The sequence below is a fragment of the Trichomonas vaginalis genome, chromosome V (assembly GCF_026262505.1).
Source record: "Trichomonas vaginalis G3 chromosome V, whole genome shotgun sequence".
Classification (NCBI taxonomy): Eukaryota; Parabasalia; order Trichomonadida; family Trichomonadidae; genus Trichomonas; species Trichomonas vaginalis.
The window spans coordinates 19,280,004-19,301,877 of NC_067207.1; the positions used below are offsets into that span (position 1 = coordinate 19,280,004).

Consider the following 21,874-nt stretch of genomic DNA (forward strand, 5'->3'; position numbering starts at 1 on the left):
TTTAGGTATTTCTATTTTACTTGTCACCTTTCTGAAGTTTGAAGCCCGGCATTCTTTCTTGTTTGTCTCTTTTGACTAAATTATTAAATATATAGTCTTTCTCTAAGTCAGGGTTGTTTTTCATTTCTTCGGGGAGTGGTTTCCCAAAACCTTTTTGTTTACGGCTATTGTAAATATTTAAAACTTGTCTCATCTTTGCCATGGAGAAGTGTCTATATTTGTCGTCATATGACATTTCATTTGCTTCACCACCTTGTGGTTGGTTTAAGTCTCTTAACATTTTTATACAACCGTCAATGACACCAAGAGCAGAATGGTTTTGGTCGACAATGAAATATTGGTTTACATTTTTTGAACGCAGATAGTTTTTTACATCATCTGATTTGAAAGAACTTTCACAGTCAGATGTCAGTTTTGTTGGATGGTATTTGTCAACGAATATTGTCAAAGCTGCTAAGATATCTAAAATATTTTTGGACCATAATGGTATGGCTTCACAGTATCTTGTGTTTTGACCGACAAATATTAGCCAGTATGGTGGTCCATCTGTTCTAACTCTCGAATGTTTTCCAAGATATCCATAAACCAAGCATTTGGTGTTGAACTAAAGATTTTTATCATGAGTGCTTTTTTTGTCGCTTTAGAAACATAGGGGTCCTTGTTTGGATTCGTCATTTTTTATCCTATAAGAAATGGGTTTATTTGGCGCATTAGCAGGAGTTGCATCCAGATTTTTGCCCGCAGTGGGAACAATAGCCAGAGGTGTATTTGGAGTTGGAAGGAAGATTTTGAGTACATTAGGTATACTTAAAGAGAAAGCACAACCTATTATACAAACTGTACAGAAAGGTTGGATGTAGCACGAGATGCAACAAATCTTATTCCAAATCCTGAAACAAGAGGAAAAGTTCAAGGATGGATGGACAATGTAGGAAGACAAGCAGGAAACTATTATAACAAAGCAAATGACTACTATAACCAAGCAGGACACTATATGGACCAAGGTGAAAGATTCTTTAACAGAGGATATAACCATGCACAACAGTGGGTAAACAATAACCAACCTCAACCGCCTCAAACGTGGGGAATGTAAAGTTTTTTACTGAGATGAAATGAACAATACAGCATTGAGACAAATGGGTTCAAGATGGATTTGTCGACTTCCAGCAGTTACACAACGTGTTTGTCAAGTTCTTCCTATACCTCAGGAAGTTTTAGACCGACTTAAAAAACAACAACAACCAGTTGAAAACAAACCAAACTAAATTTTTTACTGAGATGAAATGACCGAAGAAGTTGAAACGGTAGATTTGACACCACAAACAAAAAGTTCAGAACCATTGTCAAAACCCGTCAAAGAACTTACAGATGAAGAGAAAAATTCAATAATAGAAAGTGCCAGGTCTGGAAATACAAACCCTAACTACAAAGTCACTTTTCATAAAAATGGAACGGCAAGTATCTCAAAAAAGAAACAGACTCTCACAAATAAAATATTGAAGTCTGAAGGCTTTCGAGACAACAGATGGAAAAGTTTACTTCACTGACCAACAGTTCATTATAGAACATCTCATTGACTTAGAGTCGAAATATTCTAAACTTTACAAAACACACAAAAAGTTGAAAGGAAAACAAAAACAAATGGCATATGATATTTATGAAGATGTTGACGACACAACTGTTCCTGCAAGTGAAGTAAAGTCAGAGGAACCGAAAAGTGACGAAAAACCGATAGAAAGAGAAAAACCAAAAACTGAAGATAAACCAAAACCAAAGTTTAGTTTGGAAACTAAACCAAGTCAACCTTCATTAGCTGGTATGGGTTGGCGTCAAAGACTTATGGCAGCAGGCGTTATGTAAAGTAAAGAAAAAAATAATTTTTTTATTTTTTATAAAAATGCCCCCATATAGAATGGATAGAAAATCTGCTAGAATAAAAGCAGAGTTACAAAGATATGGTTGGAGAGTTTCGAAGAAGTTTAAATATAGGAAGGGAAGACCCATAAAAGTCTATGACAAATTGTCTGGTCTTCGCTACGAAATGGATTTGGAAACAGCACGTGCCAATTATCCAAACAGACTAGAGAGGTTAGAAGAAGAACGTCTTATGAACATGCCTTTCGATGTTAGTGAACATTGCATGAAATAAAAATTTATTTTTAAAAAGTGACATTTTTTAATTTTATTTGAAATGTACGCTGAGTTTGTTGGAGAAGACCGTTGGGAAACTTGTTTGTTAGATGAGAAATATGAAATGGCATACCATTTTAAAACAATATATTTTTACATATATTAAATGCTTCAGGTTGAAAAACAAAGAACAAAAGTAGCAGATACAAAACCGTTAGACTATATCTTTACAAATGCTGGTAGGACTATTTCAGATGAAGAAATTTCATCCCGAGTATACAGGTTTGACTATCCAATTCGTTGGCTTCAAAGTCCTTCAGATGCAAAGGCAATAGGATTTAGAAGAGTTTTGTTTTCAAATAGAACTAACGCATTTATGTTCGCAGTATATTTTCATGGCAGTATAAAGGTTCTGATGGTCTAATAGACAAATTTGACGAAATGAGAATCTTTACAGTTCGTTCAGACGAAAGTCTTGAGAAAACTCTAAATGACTTTCAAACTCAAATGAACAAATATTATTGGGAATTTCAAGAAAAATACGACTCTTTACTAAATGGAACATACTATCTGAAACTAGAATATGACAAGATGAACTCCACCGTTTCATTTCAAAAGATTGAAATTAACCCTCCAAGAGATACAGAGTTTTTATTTGGAAAGTAGACAAACGTTCTTGGGCACAATTTCTTCGGTTACTAAACCAGAACGAAACCATTACCACCAGATGGTCCATTTAAATTTATACTTCCACCAGCAGATTTGACAGTTTATAGAAACGTGTTTGACCCTCAAAATGTTATGTGTCATGCAAGTTTCAGTTCAAGCAACAATAGTTTTTCTATGTATTGGTAAGGACTTTTATGACTTTGCTTCTAAATTCTACGAACCACCTAGTAACAGTTTCTCTGACTTTCAAGTTTGGTTCACAACAAATGGTGTGCAACATATTATTCCATTGTACTATGACTTTTATCTCGAATTGTCCTTTCATATATAACTACGGAAAAGTGCTGAAAAAGTATTGAAAAATAATGTTTATGTTAGCATGTTAGATCTAACACGTTTTCTAACCACTTTTCTAACATCGTAGAAAACTCATGAAAACAATTTATTTTTTGACACTTTCACAAAAAACATAAAAAAGTGAAGTTAAAATGAGATGTTTACTGAAACTGGTTGGATGTCGCCTTCACAGGTTATGTAGAACGGCTGACCCGAGAAGTGAAGGAGACCCTTGAGAATTTGTATAATTCGTGGAATTGGACTCTCTCTGTTTGGAAGTAGTATCCAAGGACGCTTGGCAAAGAACTTTATAATGGCTTCCTTCTTGCTTGCTTTATGTCGTCGTAGGCTGTCCCGTCTGGTACCTCAATTGGAATTCCAGTCGAAGTCTCGAGATTCAAGGCAGCCCTTCCAGAAATAGTGGTGAACTTGACCTTGGGCTTCATGACCTTGCGCAAGTAGTCTTTTACGCAGTCGTTAAGTTCAATTAGGTAAATTGCCTCGTCGGTAGGTTCGACCTCGACCATTGCTACTGTCAGTAAAAGTACTGCTACTGTCAGAAAAAGTACTGCTACTGTCAGAAAAAGTACTGCTACTGTCAGTAAAAGTACTGCTACTGTCAGTAAAAGTACTGCTACTGTCAGTAAAAGTACTGCTACTGTCAGTAAAAAGGAAAATTTGAGAGGGTTTTCGACGATAAAGTACTGCTACTGTCAGTAAAAGTACTGCTACTGTCAGTAAAAGTACTGCTACTGTCAGTAAAAGTACTGCTACTGTCAGTAAAAGTACTGCTACTGTCAGAAAAAGTACTGCTACTGTCAGAAAAAGTACTGCTACTGTCAGTAAAAGTACTGCTACTGTCAGTAAAAGTACTGCTACTGTCAGTAGCAGTACTGCTAGTAGCAGAGATTTTTATCGTTGTGGTCCGACGGTTAAGCCACAAACGAATGTCCCACGTCCCACCAACCCAGTCCATTCCCAAACCAGAGGAACCTAAAGCACCAGCCCCTGCACCTCAGTTCCAGCAAGTACCTCCGAATTTCTACCAATTTCCACCTCAAGGTTACTACCCACCACAAGGCTTCCCGAACTACCCTCTTCAGCCTATGCCTTACTTCCCAACCCTTGGATGTTCCAGCAAGCTCCACCCCAGCAATTCCAATCTCAATCCAAATCGAAGAGAGACCAAGAGTTCGAAGAAGGTCTGAACCGCTTACGCAAAGAGTATGCTACAGCTCCAATTGAGAGAAAGTTGTTCCCGGACCAAAAAATATAATTTAGGTGAAGAGGTTAGATCTAACCTCTTTTTTCACCTGTTTTCTCACCCTCATGACTTTGTCATGACTTCTTCGTAAACTAAACGTAAATGTTTTGTGAAGAATATAGCAACCGCCGGAATTCAGACGGTTGCTTTTTATACAAAATTCATGCAGGAAATTCTTGAGTTTTGGTTGAAAGAATACGGTGGAGCCAAAAGTGGCTCGACCTCAAAACAAGCATTTTCTGAGCTTACAAAGGGTGTTATGAATGAATTCAAATGTATTTACATACATCCTGACCTCGTTCATTTTGTTGCTGAATTCAGCAAAAATATAATTTAGGTGAAGAGGTTAGATCTCACCCGTTTTTTCACCTGTTTTCTCACCTCATGAATTTTCATGATTTCATCGTAAATGTTTTGTCAAGACTTCTTCGTAAATGTTTTGTCAAACATGAACGTACATGTTTTGTCAAACATGAACGTACATGCTTTGTCAAACATGAACGTACATGCTTTGTCAAGACTTCATCGTATATGCTTTGTCAAGACTTCTTCGTAAATGTTTTGTCAAACATGAACGTATATGCTTTGTCAAACATGAACGTAAATGTTTTGTCAAAACTTCATCGTAATGAGCGTAAATCAGACAAAAATATAATTTAGGTGAAGAGGTGAGATCTCACCTGTTTTTTCACCTCTTTTTTCACCCTCTTGAATTTGTCATGACTTCTTCGTAAATGTTTTGTCAAGACTTCTTCGTAAATGTTTTGTCAAGACTTCTTCGTAAATGTTTTGTCATGACTTCTTCGTAATGAGCGTAAATGACCCAAAAATAATGTTTAGGGTAGATGGTTAGATCTAACCTCATTTCTACCCTCATTTCTACCCTCATGAATTTGTCATGAATTTTCATGAATTTCCTTAAGATAGAAAAAATAAAATTAGTTTTATTTTTATTTATTTTTTTATTTTGTATGTAAAGACATATATGTCAAACATTGAGTTTGAAACAGTTAAAAAGATAGACAATGACACCAAATTGGTTAGAATAGGTGATTTAAACGTAAGATACTCAAAGAAATACAACAAATATTCTTTGTCAGACATTATATCTCCATCTGGAAAGAAAACAAAGGACTGGGTTAGAATTGCTTCTAGTCAGAAAATTTTGACAAGAAATCCTGAGCTCATGATATCGGTAGCATTTCATGGAACAAGAGCATATCTTATAGACAAAAGTCTTATACCAATAGTTTTGTTATGGTTAGACCCGGTTGTTGGATATAACTTCATAACATATGGTTCATTCGATACGGAACGTTGCAGTGAAGGCTTACTTTACATCGTTCAGAAACCGAAGGACTTCAACACAAAAAGATATAAGATAGGAAGAACATATAATATAACTCTAAGATATGACTCTACAGTCAATAGAGTCAAGGTTGTGTTCGTTAATGATATGAGAGCTGCAGAAACAGAACTGCTTGAAGTTTTTGAGAAAATGTATGGTGCTCCCACGAAAGGTAAAGAAACGTTTGAAGTAGATGAGATAGATAAAGCTATAAAATTATTTGACGAAGTTGCTGAAAAATACATGTAAAGCGTTTATTTTTGGTCTTTTGTGAAAGTCAGAAAATAAAGTTAGTGTCATTTTTTTGTATTTTTTTGTATAAAAGACATGATTTCAGGGATTTTTTTGACGAAGTGTTAACCTTCACTTCGTCAAAAAATAACAGTTATCTAATGAAAAAGTGTCATTTTTTTCATTTTTTTGTATTTGACGAGAATGTCGGGTAGATGGTTAGATCTAACACGTTTTCTAACCTCTTGAATTTGTCAAGACTTCTTCGTAAATGTTTTGTCAAGACTTCTTCGTAAATGTTTTGTCAAGACTTCTTCGTAAATGTTTTGTCAAGACTTCTTCGTAAATGTTTTGTCAAGACTTCTTCGTAAATGTTTTGTCAAGACTTCTTCGTAAATGTTTTGTCAAGACTTCTTCGTAAATGTTTTGTCATGACTTCTTCGTAAATGTTTTGTCAAGACTTCTTCGTAAATGTTTTGTCAAGACTTCTTCGTAATGAGTGTAAAGGACCCAAAAATATAATTTAGGTGAAGAGGTGAGATCTCACCCGTTTTTTCACCTGTTTTCTCACCCTCTTGAATTTTCATGAATTTTCATGAATTTCCTTAAGATAGAAAAAATAAAGTTAGTTTTATTTCATTTATTCTTCATTTTTTGTATGTTAGATATGATTTCAGGGATTTTTTTGACGAAGTGTTAACCTTCACTTCGTCAAAAAATAACAGTTATCTAATGAAAAAGTGTCATTTTTTTGTATTTGACGAGAATGTCGGGTAGAATGTTAGATCTAACCTCATTTCTAACCTCATTTCTACCCTCTTGAATTTTCATGAATTTTCCCGAAATAAAAATAAAGTTAGTTTTATTTTTTTTATTTTTTTATTTTGTATAAAAGATATGATTTCAACAATCGGCACAACAACAATTCAAACAACAGCACCAAACTCGTTAGTCATGAATCCAACATCTATGTTAGTAGAGATGAAAAGCTTCATTCCTTCTTCATATACTTTTGAAACAGAAATCCAGAAGATAAAGCAAGAACTTTTAACATGTAATTTAAACTGTAGTGCGAAAGATGAAACAAATGAACAGTATCTTTATGAAATGCAGGACATTATTGACCATTTGCCTAAACTACCTGAAATCCAACAACAAAAACTCACTATTCCTGAATTCGATGAAATTGAAGTCAAAGCAACTGACTCAGTAGAAATAAAGAAGTTCATACGAAAGGTAAACTATGAGTTTCTAGGATTTCATTGCAACCATAAGGTTATGGACAAAGATTGCGACATGGTATATAAGAACATCTCTGACATATATAAATCTGAAGAATTTAAGACCTACGACAACTTTGTTTCGTTAGTTGCAAAATGTGTATGGCAGATAAGAGATAAAGATAGAAGAGGTAAGGTATGGAATGAACAAATAAGACCCGCTATGTTTGAGATGAAGAGAGCAATTGACGCTTTAGTTGTTTTAGCTGGTTTTATTTCAGAATATAACGCAAAAATGAACCCGCAATGTTCTAAATGTAAAGCAGCAATGAGGAAATATAACTACTCCGTCAAAGAGATAGAAAGAATGAGAAACGACTATGCAGACTTAAAGAAAGAAGCAGAAAAGCCAGCAGAAGATAAAATGGACATGTTAGAATTTCTGAACAAAAACTATCCAACTGCTGACGATTTCCTTCTATCTGATGTCAAGAAGAAATATAAAGAGACTTTCGGCATTGTTAAAACATTCGATGTACTAAAAGAAGAAATAGAAGCTACGAAACTGTTTAAGATTTCAAATATACATCGTACAATTCATGTAAAACGCTCATGAAAAAAAGAGGTGAGAAAACAGGTGAGAAAACAGGTTAGATCTAACCTTCTACCCTAAACATTATTTTTGTCTGATTTACGCTCATTACGATGAAGAAGTCTTGACAAAACATTTACGAAGAAGTTTTGACAAAACATGTACGAAGAAGTCTTGACAAAACATGTACGATGAAATCATGAAAATTCATGAGGTGAGAAAAGAGGTGAGAAAACGGGTGAGATCTCACCACTTCACCTAAACATTATTTTTGTCTGATTTACGCTCATTACGAAGAAGTCTTGACAAAACATTTACGAAGAAGTCTTGACAAAACATATACGTTCATGTTTGACAAAACATTTACGAAGAAGTCTTGACAAAACATATACGTTCATGTTTGACAAAACATTTACGAAGAAGTCTTGACAAAACATGTACGTTCATGTTTGACAAAACATTTACGAAGAAGTTTTGACAAAACATGTACGTTCATGTTTGACAAAACATTTACGAAGAAGTTTTGACAAAACATGTACGTTCATGTTTGACAAAGCATGTACGAAGAAGTCTTGACAAAACATAAACGATGAAATCATGAAAATTCATGAGGTGAGAAAACGGGTGAGAAAACGGGTGAGATCTCACCACTTCACCTAAACATTATTTTTGCTGAAAAATGACCAAATTCTGAGTAAAATGGCATATGCTTGCTTCCCTCGGAAAACCGAGAGAAGAGATTCCGTACGAAAACAGTGAAGAACAGCGAGTAGGGAAGAAAACCCAGTCGCCAAAACTCTATGAAAATCGTGAAAAATTGCCAAACGGTTTGAGAGGATATTATGTACATAGACTTCTTGTAAATGCTGTTGCAATGTGGGCTTCGCCTAAAATATATTTTTATTGAATTCAGCACAAAAATCATGAATTTCCTTAAGACAGAAAAAATAACGCTAATTTTTTATAAAATATTTTTTTATTTTGTATGTAAAGACAGATATGTCAACAACAGAGAACACAACAACAGTTATAGTCCATGAAGCTATAAATGAAGAATACGAGTACATACAGTTTAACAAACAACTCCGTCTCATTCGTTCGGTCAAAGACGATATGTACCAAATGCAAAGTATTTTGACAGCATGTTTTGCTCCAGATACCAAACATACAGACGATTGGTTCAAAAACCAAAGCACACAAGAACTTTTGAGCGAAGCACAGCGAGACCGACTTTTTTCGGGGTCGCCTAAAACTCATGAAAATCGTAAAAATTTGCCAAACGGTTTGAGAGGATATTATGTACATAGACTTCTTGTAAATGCTGTTGCAATGTGGGCTTCGCCTCGTTATGCTTGGTATATTTACAGACTTCTTGACGAAATTCATAGACAAGAACGTGAAGAGATGGAAAAGAAACTTCATGCAAAAGATGAAGTCATTGAAGCAAAAGACAAAAGCATTCAGAAAAGAATACCACGTTCGGTACCAAAAGGAAAGGAAAAGAACTATAAGTATATGATTTATACTGAAGAGATGGAAAATGAAGAAGACAGAGATATGGTTATGTTGCATTTAGTCAGAAGAAACAACAAAAGCTTTTACGACCTTGCTAAGATTTACAAATCTGACAGAAATTGGTTCTATCGCGAAAACTTACCGATTTCAATGACACCGAATGAAGATGTGAAACAAATAGTTCAAGTACGTTACCTCAAACACACTATGATATTAAAGGTTGTACAATACTTACATTCAAAGAAGATTTGCCATTGTTAAAGGAAAAATAACAGAGTATTTTGACAACTTCAAACAAGTAGGGTAGATGAACCATTTATTTTATTGACTTTTTACAATTTGAACTTTGTTTGCGTAGATATATTCTGAAAGAAGTATGAGGGTCTTGTATGACTTTGTACTTCTCCCATAGTTCATGTCTGTCAAACTTACCTGCCATGGACTCTTTCATAAGTTCCATGAAATCGTCTTCGGACAATCCGGGGAAAAGTATAATGTCATCAGTATTCTTTTAACATCCTTACTTAAACTCTTTGCTGTCTGTACACAAATGACAACTGAGATGTTAAAGTGTCTGAGCTTCTTAAGAATTCGACACATATCTTGTTCTCTGTTCTTAACAAAGGATGAGAGGCGAAATCATCTAAGATAAGAAGACATCTATGAGGGTAAGTCTTCCAATCGTAAGATTGCAATTTCTTCGAAATGTATTCTATCTCTTCTGTTTGTTTTGAAGTGTTTCTTCTCTAATATTCTCTGCATTTCCTCATTTGGGTCTTTAAACTTCGAATTTATATACTCATTATAGCATTATACTTCAAAACTCTTCTTTGGTACTTCTTTATCCAATCTAACAACTCAGAGTCTTTATACATACTAACTTAGACTTCTTTATAAATATCTTTGAACGAATTGACGGTTTGGTCAAATTGACCAGAAGTACTACAAATAACAACTAACTCATAGAATGGGTTCTTCTCATCTAGTTCTTGTTGTTGTGCAGCCATTTTAAGATAAGTGAAAGTCTTACCCGACCCAGGTGGTGCGATTAGACCTGTTATACCATTCTGAGCAAATAAGAACTTGTCATGTATAGGCTTTATCTGAGCATTTTCTAATTTCCTCTTGTTCTTATTAAAACATTCTCAAATTCTTGTCAATGTCAGCAAACTTTTTTTCTAACATATTTTAGAAAAATTAAATTTTTATCTTTAGAAAATGTCTAGCGATTTCGCTATCTATTTCGAGACAAGCTTTTCGACAGCAAAACATCTGTCGACCATAAAATCTTACATAGTGTAAACAAGAAAGGTGAATTTGTTCTAAAGTTCTGTTTCTGGGAATATGACAAGAACCATAAAACATTAAGCAGAGCAGTCTTAAAATTTGTCAATGACAGACTTGTTGACAGAGATGACGCCGATTGGAAAGATGAAGTCCAACAAAAGTTCTTAGAATGCAAAGAAGACACATGCGCTGTTCTTGAAGATGAAATAGAAAACAGAATAGATGAGCTATTAAAGGACAAAGAACTTTTACATAAATATGGTTCGGAGAAATTTGACATAACTCCACCAGAAAAGAAGAAGAAAGAAAAGAAAGAAAAGAAAGTAGAAGAAGAGAAGAAAGAACCTGAACCAGTTCCAGAGAAAAAGAAATTTGACATGTAAAAATAAAATTTTATTTTTAGAACATTTCTGGGTCAATGTTAATGTTCTCTTCCTCTTTAGGAGCAAACACTGGCTTAGACTCTAAAATCTTTTTACCCAATTTACCTTGAACTTCAACTATCTTAGACTCATAATATTCATAGTCGTCTGCTTTCTTTGGTTCATAAGGTATAACAAGTTTGTATGCTTTGCCTTCTTTAAGGTTTGAGAACCTTCTGTCAAAACTTTCTTTGACTGCTAACAACCTTCTATGTCTAAGTCTTTCAAATTTCGCACCATTTTTAGTCACAATAGCAAACTTAACTGGTTCGATGTTCCAAACTTTGCTGAATGAAGACTTTTCAAAATGGTAGAATTAAACATTCAAATATGTGAATGGGTCTAGTTCTTCTTTAAGTCCTGACATGTACTTGTTTACTGAGATGAATTTCGTCATCTTTTCTATCGGATAAAAAATATTTTTTTTAAAATTTACTCAGAAAAATTTTTCTTTGTATATACACCATTCTGTACGTCTAAAAGACTTTTGACATTTGCCAAGAATGTACGTTTAGACGCTGCCATATAACCATATTCTTGACAATATTGTTTATACGAATCGTACAATGACCTTTCATCTAATGACACAAAGTCAGTTTCATCTATGAACAGTTCATATACACTCTTGTTTGCTTCTAACAATGTTTGTCTCTCTTCGGTATGTGGAATTTGTCTTGGATTGAACTTAGAAATATCTAATGTCATGAAATATGAGAACAAGTGGTTGTAAAAGTCAGATGTCAAAGTTTCTGCTAAGTCGTCAAAATATTCTGTATCTTGCATATGAGAATCTGACGTTCTGACAACTACATATCTTCTGTCAGAACTTTCTAACTTCATCGGAACAACATTGTTTGAAACCATAATGAAGTTTGCAACATTTTCACAAACTCTTTGGTCTTTATATTTTCTTTCAACAACTCCAACTTTGTCTGTTATAAGACTCTTCAAAGCATCTGAGTTCAAAACTTTTGTTGTATCTATACTTTGAAGTTCATTACAAACTATAAGTTTCATATTCTCTATTGAGGAGTTAAACTTGCCACAGATGTTTTCTAAGTTTGTCATATTAGGGTTCGAATAACCTTCTAACAGTTTGCACAAAATATCTGTAAAGAATGTGTTCTTACCAGTTCCTTGTTTTCCAATTATAATGAGAGCAGTTTCATTTTTAGCACTTGGATGTTGTAAGATGTTTGCAAACCAACATAAGATATACTCATAGACTCTTTCGTTTCCATTGCATATAATTTCTTTGACATGGTCTAACCAAGCTTCTATAATATTTTCTTTCCATTCTACTTGTTCATATTTATATCCAGTGAAGATAGAATAGAAGTTTGGAGAAGGTGTATAGAACTTTATACCTCGAACTGAAAAATCTTTCTAACTTTGACAATAAGATATCCCAAGCATCTAACATCTTCATGCCAACTTGTACGACTTTTATTTTCTTAAGTTTTTGTCTACATTCTTGTTCTGAAACTATTGTCGCTTTAGGTTTGTTAAAGACTACATCCCATTCTTTCATGACATAACATTCTGGGCAGAGTCGACATAAATGACTAAACGTTTCAAATTCTCGACTGCTTTGTTATAGTCTCTAAATGGACACATATTTCTGAATGCTTGGAAGTCATAAAAATCTGAAACATCTATTCTGTACATTTTTATAAAAATAAAAAAAATATTTTTTTTATTCTTGACTTTGTTGTTGCATTTGTTGCATTTGTTGTTCTTGAGCTATTTGTTGTTGAAGTTGTTCTTGTAATACAATACTTTCACCAGTTGCATCTTCCAATTCGAAACTTTCTGCCGTCATTGACAAATACATAGGACATAAAAGTTTTACAGGAACAAAGTTTGCGTCAACTAATGTCAACGTTATACTTGCCAAAGTGTTTGAGTTCACTAAGGTTGAAAATTCTGCATTCGAATGAACAATAGGCAAACCAGCAGAGAAAGTATTGTTTATACGCATAAGTATCTTTTGGTCATAATAGTTTCTGTCGACATTCGAATAACACTTTGAACCTAAGTTTGAAACAATATATAAGATTGGTGTGCTTAATGTCAATGGAATAGACATTCCTTGTATGACACCTTTTCCTGTTATAGGAAACTGTTGGTAGTAAAAACCAGAAATAAGTTTTGTATTATAGCTCATATCGTTTATAGTAAACTCAGTCGGACATCCAAACATAATGAAACCTGCTCTAGTTGCAGCACATGTTACACCCGTCCTAAAGTATTAAATAAGTCAACAAAACCTGTTGGTGGTATATCTGAGTAAGTATCTTCAAAGGAGTATTTTTTACCATTCACAACAATAAAGTCTTCTGGTGTCAAAAGAGCAAAACAGGCTTTAGTCGTCATTGTGTTTAAGGTTAGTTTACAATATCGTCCTTGAGGACTTTGTAAGTTTGTTGTTATAGAATTATATGACTCAGGGTTTTTAGTCGTAATAGTATAAACCATTATATCTTCTGCCATTTATATAGGGTGTCCAAAGGTGTGTTTAGCACAAACCTGAATACTGCGAATAGAAATAAACAAGTTACATATATATAAAGTTTATTTAAATATAATCACCATTGGATTCAATCACGCGTTCGCAGCGATCGATCCAGGCTTGAAAGACACGCTTTAAATCATCATGAGAAAATTGCTCAAATTGCTCTCTTACAAAATTTTCAAGATCATCTGGACTCGCGAATTCGCGTCCTTCAGCTCTCTTTTTTAGCGTGCCGAATAAATAAAAGTCAGAGGGTGCAATATCAGGTGAATAAATTGGGTTTGGAACAACTTTGACATTGTTTTCCACCAAGTAATTCATTACCTTATGACTTTTGTGAACTCTTGAATTATCAAAATGAATTGCAAACTTTTGTTTTTGTTGTTTGGATTTCTCAAACTCATCAGAATTGATAATTTGAGTAAGAACATTGTCAATTAGATACTGAGCATTCATCGTATTAGGTTTTTGAAGAATATCAATTGCGATGATGCCATTCACGCCCCAAAAAACCGACAACATCATCATTGGTGTGTCAATTTTTTTCTTCGGGAATGTTTGCGGATTTTCATCCTTCGGGATCCACATGGTTTTGGCTTCTGTTGCATATTGAAACCAAGACTCGTCCCCTGTTACTAAAAAGCGAAACTTCTTGGATTGATACGCACCCAATATAGAGAGGAGCTCTTTCGAAGATTGGACTCTAGATTTTTTTTGAACTGAATTAAGGTTGTGCGGAACCCAACGTGTATACGCTAGTTTGTAGTTCAAATAATTGTGCAGATAATAACTGACTGTTGTACGTGGTATCTTTGTCATCTCCTCTATCCTTCTGAGTGATGCTCTTGGGTCTTCATCTAGCGCTTGAAGAATTGCTTTGATTTTTCTTTGATCCGGCGATTTTTTGTCAATTTTTATGATGGGCGTCTTTTTGTTCATGAAGTGATACATCCTAACATGATACGTTACAGTGGAATAGCTAGGAGCATCCATACCGAAGCATTTTACCAATGTCTCGTAGATTTTTTTACAGTCTTTGCATTTTTTTGCAAGAGCGAGGATGTTTTCTTTATGATTCATTAAAAAAATGAAAAAAATCCCGCCAAAATTTCCCGCGAAACCGCCTCTTGTCTCAAAATTCATTTTATATCCCGGCATGGCGCCAAAATACAACTTACTCATCATATACATATATTCATATTTTTTATTATATATTTATAATCAGCATATATCTCCTTTAATAGTCTCATATAGAGCGCTGTGCTAAACGCACCTTTGGACACCCTATATATATTTAAAAGTTTTTCTGAAAGTGGAGAAGAACTTCATCTAAACTTTCACATGGCGTTTCTTGAAGTTCTCTGTCTAAGAAGTTCAAATATTTTGTAAAGACATAGAACTTTCCTTTGTCTACACGAACAAACAAAACAGGGTCTTTCATATCGTTCAAAAGTGTGTAAAGTCCTTTACATGAAATAAAGTCTATATTATTTTTCTTCAAACATCTTTCAAGAAGTTTTGACATTTTTACTTAGCAAATAAATTTTAATGAAATGTTGTGGTCGTCAAATATTTTTATGACGTCTGGGAAACTATACTTTAAGTTCAACGTTTCACCTCCTTTCATAACGTATATCTTGTCAATGACATTATATGAAACACCACAGCAACCAATGTCGGGTTCTATTTCTTTGATGTTTATATCGTCTGCCTCTGTCAAAAGTTTCAATAGTTCTTTCAAGACTTCATGAGGTGCAATGACATATGAGTTCACTTTTACAGGGTTGTGTTCGACCAAGTTTAACATTATACTTAAAGCTTGACAAATCTTCTCCTGAGTTTGAAGTTTGTCTTTCAGTTGTTGGTAGTCGTTTCGAATATCTGCAACAGAACTTAAGTCTCTGCTAACTTCAGGATATGTTGGTTCTTTTACAGGAACAATTGTTATACCATCTTCGTCTTCGTATGGTTTCCCCACTTCAACATCTCTGTCTTTGACATTGACAATAACACTTTGACTGTTTGTTTGAGTTGGTGAATTTAACTTCACATCTGCCACCGCCATTAAACCTTTTGAAACACTCACGCTTCTATTTTTCGGAAATGACATTTTACTTAGAATAAAAAGATGGACGTATTCGAGTATCTCTTCGAATTGAAGCAGAACAAAGTTTACACAACAAACAATACAAATACATTGACAGAATAGTTCTTTATACAAACAATGGTAAATGTTATAGAATAGCAATATTTGCTGAACCAAAATATTTCCATAAAGCAAAGAAGTTGGTATAACTGAAATGGTGAAAGTTCTTGACGTTGACAAAAATATAACAACAAAACTTACAGATATTTCTAAAGGTAAGTTTATCTTACAATATTATGTCAAAACTGGGCGTACTGTCAATATTTGACGGAGAGAAGTCAGTTCAAGAACAACTTACTGACCTGCTGCCAAAATCTGCTCGATGGAAGCTGTCGTTATGCCAATCTGAGGAGCCCCAGCAGGTTTCATCGAACGAATCTTCAAAAGAGCATCTTCCGTGAAAAGTGCTATTGGTTTTTGTAAACTTCTTTGCTCTCAGTTCATCTGGACCGTCTCTGTCACCAGTATATTGTATTTGTACAGTACCAACAGTTGAAATACCACCCATAAAGTCTTCTGAGTCAGCAAATGGAATGCCAAGCCAAAAGTTTGAACGGTCTCCATTTGTATATTGAGTTTTTTGACCTCCTGTATGAGTCCATACTTTCACATATGGCATAATAGAACTTTGCATTTCAGGGTTAATGGTTGTTGTGAAGTTGTTGTTAAAGTTCATAGCATCTAATGTCAAGTTGTATGACCTCATATCCTCAACTGTAGAATATTCTTCTCTTGGATAATATTTGCCATCTATGTTTATATGATATTTAATACCAGGGTTGTAGAAACAAGAATAGTCATTTATAGTTCGTCTGAACAGTACAAACATAGTATCTGCATGTTTCATTGCAGTTGTTAAAGCAATATCTGTTCTTGCACCTGGGTCAGCACTTTGGTTTCCAACTTCACCTGCAAAGTCTTTGACAGATATTTGGTGTATAGGGAACATAAGTGGAACTGCAATATATTTGGCAGCTAAAGCATTTGAAATATCTGGGTCCAACATATAGACTGCAAGTCTGCTTTCTATTCTCTTGGCATTCAAATTTTTCGCATGTGAACTTAACTGGGTCCCAAGCAGTTCCAGCAGCATTGAAATAATAGTTTACTTCATTGTTGAAGTTTGAGAAACCAAAGTCTAAGTCAACTTTGTCTTTGCAAAATTCGGCGAATGACGTTTGATTTGTTCCCTTTACGTCTGTAATGCTGAATGGGTCTTGTGTTGGTGCAATGACTAAGTTATTTTTGCTTGGAGTAAGTTCAATAGAAATTTTTCCTGCCAGTTTGGCAAGTATCTTAAAAACCTGAAGATGAGGAAAGATGACAAAGGAACTCTAAGTTTCAGTTTTACTTTAGTGGCAGCAGTTCCATCTGAACCAGAAAGGTTAACATAAACTCCTGGAACGTTAGGGTCAAGTCTTCTTATTTTCTCAATATTTGCATACTGGTCTGTTTGTTCTCTAGCTTGTGGTTGTACTGAGTTTCTCAAAGCGAACCATTCATAGTTTGCCCATGTTACTGTTTGAACTAAGTCAGAGTTAGAATATATCTTATATCCCATGAAAACTTCTGGAGCATATTGGTATCCGACATAGAAAATTCCATTGCAACCTTTCTTGTCAGACAACTTGGCAGAAGGTTTTATTTCAATGTCTTGTTCACGTATAAGAATGAGTTGTCAATAGAAATAATATGAAACCTGTCGCAAGCAATATCTACTGTTGTTGAAGAACCTTCTCCAAACTCACCTACGTTTCCATAAGAAACAGCAGTTGTATATTCGTAAGTTCCAGGAACTATTTCTGACCTTCTAATGGCATTGTCGCATTCGTTATACCATTCGGAAACATTTCCGTTCATGGCATCCAAAACTGTTGGCGTTATATTCTGAGCGGCGTACATTTCATATGGGTAAAAATATAGAATAGTTGGATTTATGTGTCATAATAGAACCCACTCGTACCAAGCTTTACTTTCTTCCTGACTGAGTTTTTAACTCTTCTTTTTCCTTCATTGCCACTACTTTCACTAGATGAAGTTACTTCTTCACTACTTTCACTTTGTTCTACTCTTCTTCTTTGGTGTCGCTTTTGGTAACTTGCCCTCTGCTTCAAGTTGTTGCATCTTTGCCTCATGTTCACCTAGTATGTTGTAAATTTCCCATGTCCTTTTTGCCTTTGGGCTCTGGTCGCCCATCTCAGGTAACCTATATCCTAGAAAGATTTTGTCATAGTTTGTATTTGAGTCTTCGCTTATTGTTTGCATGACTCTTTCCTGAGTTTCCGGTTCAAGCTCTTCAAACAGAGCTTGTCCATATGGAATAAGCTCGTTTCCAAATATATGTTTTGTAGCCATTCTGGTTTTCTTTCCATGTTACCAATAATATCTTTTGTGAATGGGAAAGCTTTTACCCAATGTTTCAGTCTTGCGTCATTTATTTCTGTAGTTGGTTTTATTTTGTCAAGGAACATGTTTTTCAATACTAACATTTCATTTGGTACTGTCCATTTGAGTTTTCTTAAATATTCATCCCTTCTCAGTTCATTGTCTGCAAAGTAAGTTTTTATGACATTTTGCAAACTTTCGTTTGCAAGGTCATGTACAATAGGTTCTCTTCCTTCTCTCTCCCTAACTTTCTTTCTAAACTCTTCACCAAATATACCATCTTTATGGTTCTGTGTAGTTCTTTGAGATAAATGTTTTAGAACGTCAGGTGTTATATTTCCATCAGCCATGTTCATTTCATACTGGTCCAAAATATCTGCATGTTTCATATCTTTCAATGGCATTAAAGCCGCGCTGAAAATACCAGCTATATCTGGTTCACCATTCACTTCCATTGCGTCTACAACTTCTTGGAATTGTGGTTGTAAGTTTATGAACCACCTATCCGGATTAGCTTTATGACCCCATCTCATTGTAGTTCCATAGTCTGCAGAAACAAAAGTAGGTTTGTTTCCATATTGGTTAGGTTCTGAATGAACTTTAAACAATGTTTCATTTCTATATGTTTTGTTGAAATTTAACCTTTTATTTTCACCGAGTTCAGCCAAAGATTGAACGTTATATGGTCGTAAGTAAAAAGGATTATTGTATTTGCGTACATTTTCTTTCAGTACTTCCATTCTATGCTGAATATTTTCATCTGATGTTGGAGTCTTTTGTATGTCGGCGAACATTTTTCGATATCCTTCTACTATGTCAGCCGAATTTTTCTTAGACTCTTGGAAAGATTCCATATTCTCCTCATACTCTTGTTGAGGGTCAAGATTTTTCGGCTGTTCCAAATCTTCATCTAGTTCTGTGAAGTTAGTTTCCAAAGGAGGGACTTGTTCGTTTCCTTCAGGCTCTTCTAGCTGTTGTTGCTGAACTATTTCTTCCATGTCTGGTTGTATCTGAACTTCTTCCTGTTGAGTTTCTTGTACCTCATCTGCTGGCATTTCATATATTCCGAGACCGTTTTTAACAAGTTCCCTATCTAAGTCATCCGGACTCATAAACCTTTCTTCTTTCGTTCCGTCTCTATTTTTTACGCGTTTCATGAAGAGAGTTGAATTATCATTTAGCTCTGACATCAAATATCTCGGAGTAAATTCATTCATGTCATTTGGATGATATGCTATTAAATCATATCCCTTAGCGAGCTTGTATTTTCCAGGTTTGAAATTATATCCCATTTGGTGCTGAACCATAAAGCTAAATAGGTTCGGGTCAGTATTTCCTTCCTTGAACTTTCTAATAGCTTCTTTATATCTGTCACTAAAGTCAAGAGTATCTGGGTAACCATAATCTTCCTTAAGCATTTTTAAGAATTCTTGGTTTCCTTGTTCTCTACTTCTTTTATGTCCTTGCTCTGTTTGTGGTTGTTGTTGTGCAGGGTTTTGAACTGTTGGTTGCTGTGCAGGGTTTTGAACTGTTGGTTGTTGTGCAGGGTTTTGAACTGTTGGTTGCTGTGCAGTGTTTTGAACTGTTGGTTGTGGTGCTGGATTTTGAACTGTTGGTTGTTGTGTTGGTTTTGGTGCATGCCTGTGTCTGTGTCCATGTGACGATGTAAATGTTTTAGGTAGTCCTGGTGCAGGTGCTTCTCTTGGAGGGTTTGGTGGTATATAAGTTCCACTAGCTAGTATATAAGTTCCACCAGCTGGTATATAAGTTCCACCAGCTGGCACATATGTTCCATCTGCAGCATAATGTCCTACCTGACTTTTCGTTTTTAAGAAAGCATTTACTAGGTCTGTTTTGGTCTGTTGTAACTCTTTTTCTTGACTTTCCACAACAGTTGCTCTAACGGCGTCATAGGCACTTTGAACTGCCTGTCTCGTTGCTGCATCTGTTATTTTCGTCATATTTTGTGCTACTTCTCTTAACTCTTTGTCGAAACCTTCAGACTTCAGTTTCTTTCCAGATGAGAAGTCGTTCACTAGTTTCACCTTACTATGAAGAGCTTCGAAGGCGTTCTTAAAGTCAGCATTCATTAAAGCTTCATTTGAACTGTCTTCATCCGCTTGTATTTTTGTCCTTATTGACCCTATAAGTTGGGCTGCTTTGGCGTTGGCTTGGGCATCTAACCAGTCATTATTAGCTTTTATATATTCTGCGCTTTTCATTGCCTTTTGCATGGCTGCGTCGTTATTTTTACTTTCTTGTGCTAAGTTTTCATACTGTACGGTTTGGTTTTGCAACTGTAAAAGTTTTTCTGCCTTTACATTTGCTTCAACTTCTTTTTTATACTCATCGCTATCCATATATGTCTTCAGGGCTTTTTGTTTTATTTCTTCATCTTTCAGTACTTTATATTGAGTAGTATGGTTTTTCAAATTTATAACATCTTGTTCCATTTTTGCTACTTCTGCTGCTTTTTCTGACACTTTTTTCGCATATTCCTCTGTACTTAGTTCTTTCAGTTGTTCTTCTTTCTTCTTTTTCTCTACGTTTAACTCATTGAGTTTCTTTGTGTGTCTGTCATATTCTAGTTTCTTTTCGTTTTCACTTATTTGTTTCTGTATGTCTATGTTTGACTTTTTGACATCTGTTATTTGATTTTTGAGTGAACTCAAATTCATTTGACTTTGAGGGTTATAAGCTGTTCCGTCTGCAGCTCCACCATAGCCTGCCATTTTCGCTAAAAGTGCCGCTCTTAAACCTCCACTCTGTGCACCAATAACTCGGTTTAAAAGCATAGGGTTGCTTGACATTTGTTGCAACATAGTGGGGTCATTCATCATTTGTTGTTGCAACTGTTGTTGTGGTGTCAGTTTTACTATTGGATGTTTCAATGCTCTCTTCCTCTTACGTATATTCTTACGTAGCTTACGTGGCATTTTAAGTGAAGTTAAAAAGCGGTTTTTGTAGTTTAAAACATGCGGCTGTCACTTTTTTGTTTGCATATCTCTTATATAGTGAAAAACGGTTTTGTCACTTTTAAAAAACGGAGTTGTCTGTCACTTTTAAAAAACGGTTTTGGTTTTTATCACCGGCTGGTCGGCTGGGGTTCGGTCCTCCTCTTGGGTCTTGGGCAAAATTCTTAGGGCTAGAAGGGGCGCAGCCCCTGGAAGCCCCACATACCTGACCTAGAGATTAATTATATATCAATTTATATGACTGGCATAATTATTTGTCAAATATTGCCATATAATCTAAAGAAAATTTCTAAAATTAATTTATTGTTTTGGGATCGATACTATTGGTATTTAGTAGTATTATTAGCAATTCGCATTATAGAGGTAAGACAATTAATATACCTTTCTTATGCTATCGAAAAATCAGTGAATGGTATAGTTTCGAATTCAAAAAATTTAATGTACTATCCCCTTACTTTCAATCAAGTTATTTTTATGAAATTTGGCAAGAATATTACGGTAATAATGAATCTGTAACAGAAATTAATGAAAATAAATCAATTAATAGAGAGAATTCCAATATTATTGTTGCCACTGTATTATTTCAAGGAAAATATCAAGACTTCATTATCCATCTACGAAATTGCAGATCTCTAATAACTTACACTATTTTTGATAACAGTCAAAATAGTTATTCATCTAAAATGAATATTTACCAATACAGAAATTCATGTGTTCAGTATCGAATTTGCGTTATGAATCCGTATGCAAATAGCAATTATAATACTGCAGCTCATTCATATGTTAGTTCTTTTGAAGACAATAATCCATATAATTATATTAAAGATTTAACAATTGCA

General features: G+C 34.8%; 9 protein-coding genes and 6 pseudogenes across 15 annotated transcripts, besides 3 other annotated features; 8 read left to right on the plus strand and 7 right to left on the minus strand.

Annotated features, from left to right (window-relative positions):
• Positions 1 to 13,492: part of a mobile genetic element that runs on past the window's edge.
• TVAGG3_0364670 (uncharacterized protein) lies at positions 1,113 to 1,265 on the plus strand (the record flags this gene model as incomplete). The annotated part of the gene is made up of 1 exon (XM_051231541.1): positions 1,113 to 1,265. One exon carries the CDS (start codon positions 1,113 to 1,115, stop codon positions 1,263 to 1,265), a length of 153 nt encoding a protein of 50 aa, XP_051101271.1.
• Positions 1,913 to 2,149, plus strand: TVAGG3_0364680 (uncharacterized protein; the record flags this gene model as incomplete). Its single annotated transcript, XM_051231542.1, has 1 exon — positions 1,913 to 2,149. The coding sequence occupies one exon, from the start codon at positions 1,913 to 1,915 to the stop codon at positions 2,147 to 2,149; it is 237 nt and encodes a 78-aa protein (XP_051101272.1).
• Positions 3,659 to 3,855, plus strand: TVAGG3_0364690 (annotated as a pseudogene). The gene has a single exon. A coding segment is annotated over exon 1 (197 nt).
• Positions 4,083 to 4,411, plus strand: TVAGG3_0364700 (annotated as a pseudogene). Its single transcript has one exon. A coding segment is annotated over exon 1 (329 nt).
• TVAGG3_0364710 (organellar and viral DNA polymerase type B) lies at positions 5,385 to 5,996 on the plus strand (the record flags this gene model as incomplete). Its single annotated transcript, XM_051231543.1, has 1 exon — positions 5,385 to 5,996. The coding sequence occupies one exon, from the start codon at positions 5,385 to 5,387 to the stop codon at positions 5,994 to 5,996; it is 612 nt and encodes a 203-aa protein (XP_051101273.1).
• Positions 6,876 to 7,814, plus strand: TVAGG3_0364720 (organellar and viral DNA polymerase type B; the record flags this gene model as incomplete). The annotated part of the gene is made up of 1 exon (XM_051231544.1): positions 6,876 to 7,814. One exon carries the CDS (start codon positions 6,876 to 6,878, stop codon positions 7,812 to 7,814), a length of 939 nt encoding a protein of 312 aa, XP_051101274.1.
• Positions 8,790 to 9,612, plus strand: TVAGG3_0364730 (annotated as a pseudogene). The gene has a single exon. A coding segment is annotated over exon 1 (823 nt).
• Positions 10,675 to 10,975, plus strand: TVAGG3_0364740 (annotated as a pseudogene). Its single transcript has one exon. A coding segment is annotated over exon 1 (301 nt).
• TVAGG3_0364750 (Poxvirus D5 protein-like family) lies at positions 11,447 to 11,719 on the minus strand (the record flags this gene model as incomplete). Its single annotated transcript, XM_051231545.1, has 1 exon — positions 11,447 to 11,719. One exon carries the CDS (start codon positions 11,717 to 11,719, stop codon positions 11,447 to 11,449), a length of 273 nt encoding a protein of 90 aa, XP_051101275.1.
• Positions 13,493 to 13,512: 20 nt separating the features above from the next.
• Positions 13,513 to 14,816: a mobile genetic element.
• On the minus strand, positions 13,593 to 14,720 carry TVAGG3_0364770 (Mariner transposase; the record flags this gene model as incomplete). Its single annotated transcript, XM_051231546.1, has 1 exon — positions 13,593 to 14,720. The coding sequence occupies one exon, from the start codon at positions 14,718 to 14,720 to the stop codon at positions 13,593 to 13,595; it is 1,128 nt and encodes a 375-aa protein (XP_051101276.1).
• Positions 14,817 to 15,060: 244 nt separating the features above from the next.
• TVAGG3_0364780 (protein of unknown function, DUF4106 family) lies at positions 15,061 to 15,336 on the minus strand (the record flags this gene model as incomplete). The annotated part of the gene is made up of 1 exon (XM_051231547.1): positions 15,061 to 15,336. One exon carries the CDS (start codon positions 15,334 to 15,336, stop codon positions 15,061 to 15,063), a length of 276 nt encoding a protein of 91 aa, XP_051101277.1.
• A 675-nt stretch (positions 15,337 to 16,011) lies between these two features.
• Positions 16,012 to 18,650: a mobile genetic element.
• Positions 16,878 to 17,577, minus strand: TVAGG3_0364800 (annotated as a pseudogene). Its single transcript has one exon. A coding segment is annotated over exon 1 (700 nt).
• On the minus strand, positions 17,731 to 18,637 carry TVAGG3_0364810 (annotated as a pseudogene). Its single transcript has one exon. A coding segment is annotated over exon 1 (907 nt).
• A 230-nt stretch (positions 18,651 to 18,880) lies between the features above and the next one.
• TVAGG3_0364820 (protein of unknown function, DUF4106 family) lies at positions 18,881 to 20,294 on the minus strand (the record flags this gene model as incomplete). Its single annotated transcript, XM_051231548.1, has 1 exon — positions 18,881 to 20,294. A coding segment is annotated over one exon (1,414 nt), but the record flags the coding sequence as incomplete, so codon positions are not given.
• A 281-nt stretch (positions 20,295 to 20,575) lies between these two features.
• TVAGG3_0364830 (protein of unknown function, DUF4106 family) lies at positions 20,576 to 20,996 on the minus strand (the record flags this gene model as incomplete). Its single annotated transcript, XM_051231549.1, has 1 exon — positions 20,576 to 20,996. A coding segment is annotated over one exon (421 nt), but the record flags the coding sequence as incomplete, so codon positions are not given.
• Between the last annotated feature and the right edge of the window lie 878 nt (positions 20,997 to 21,874).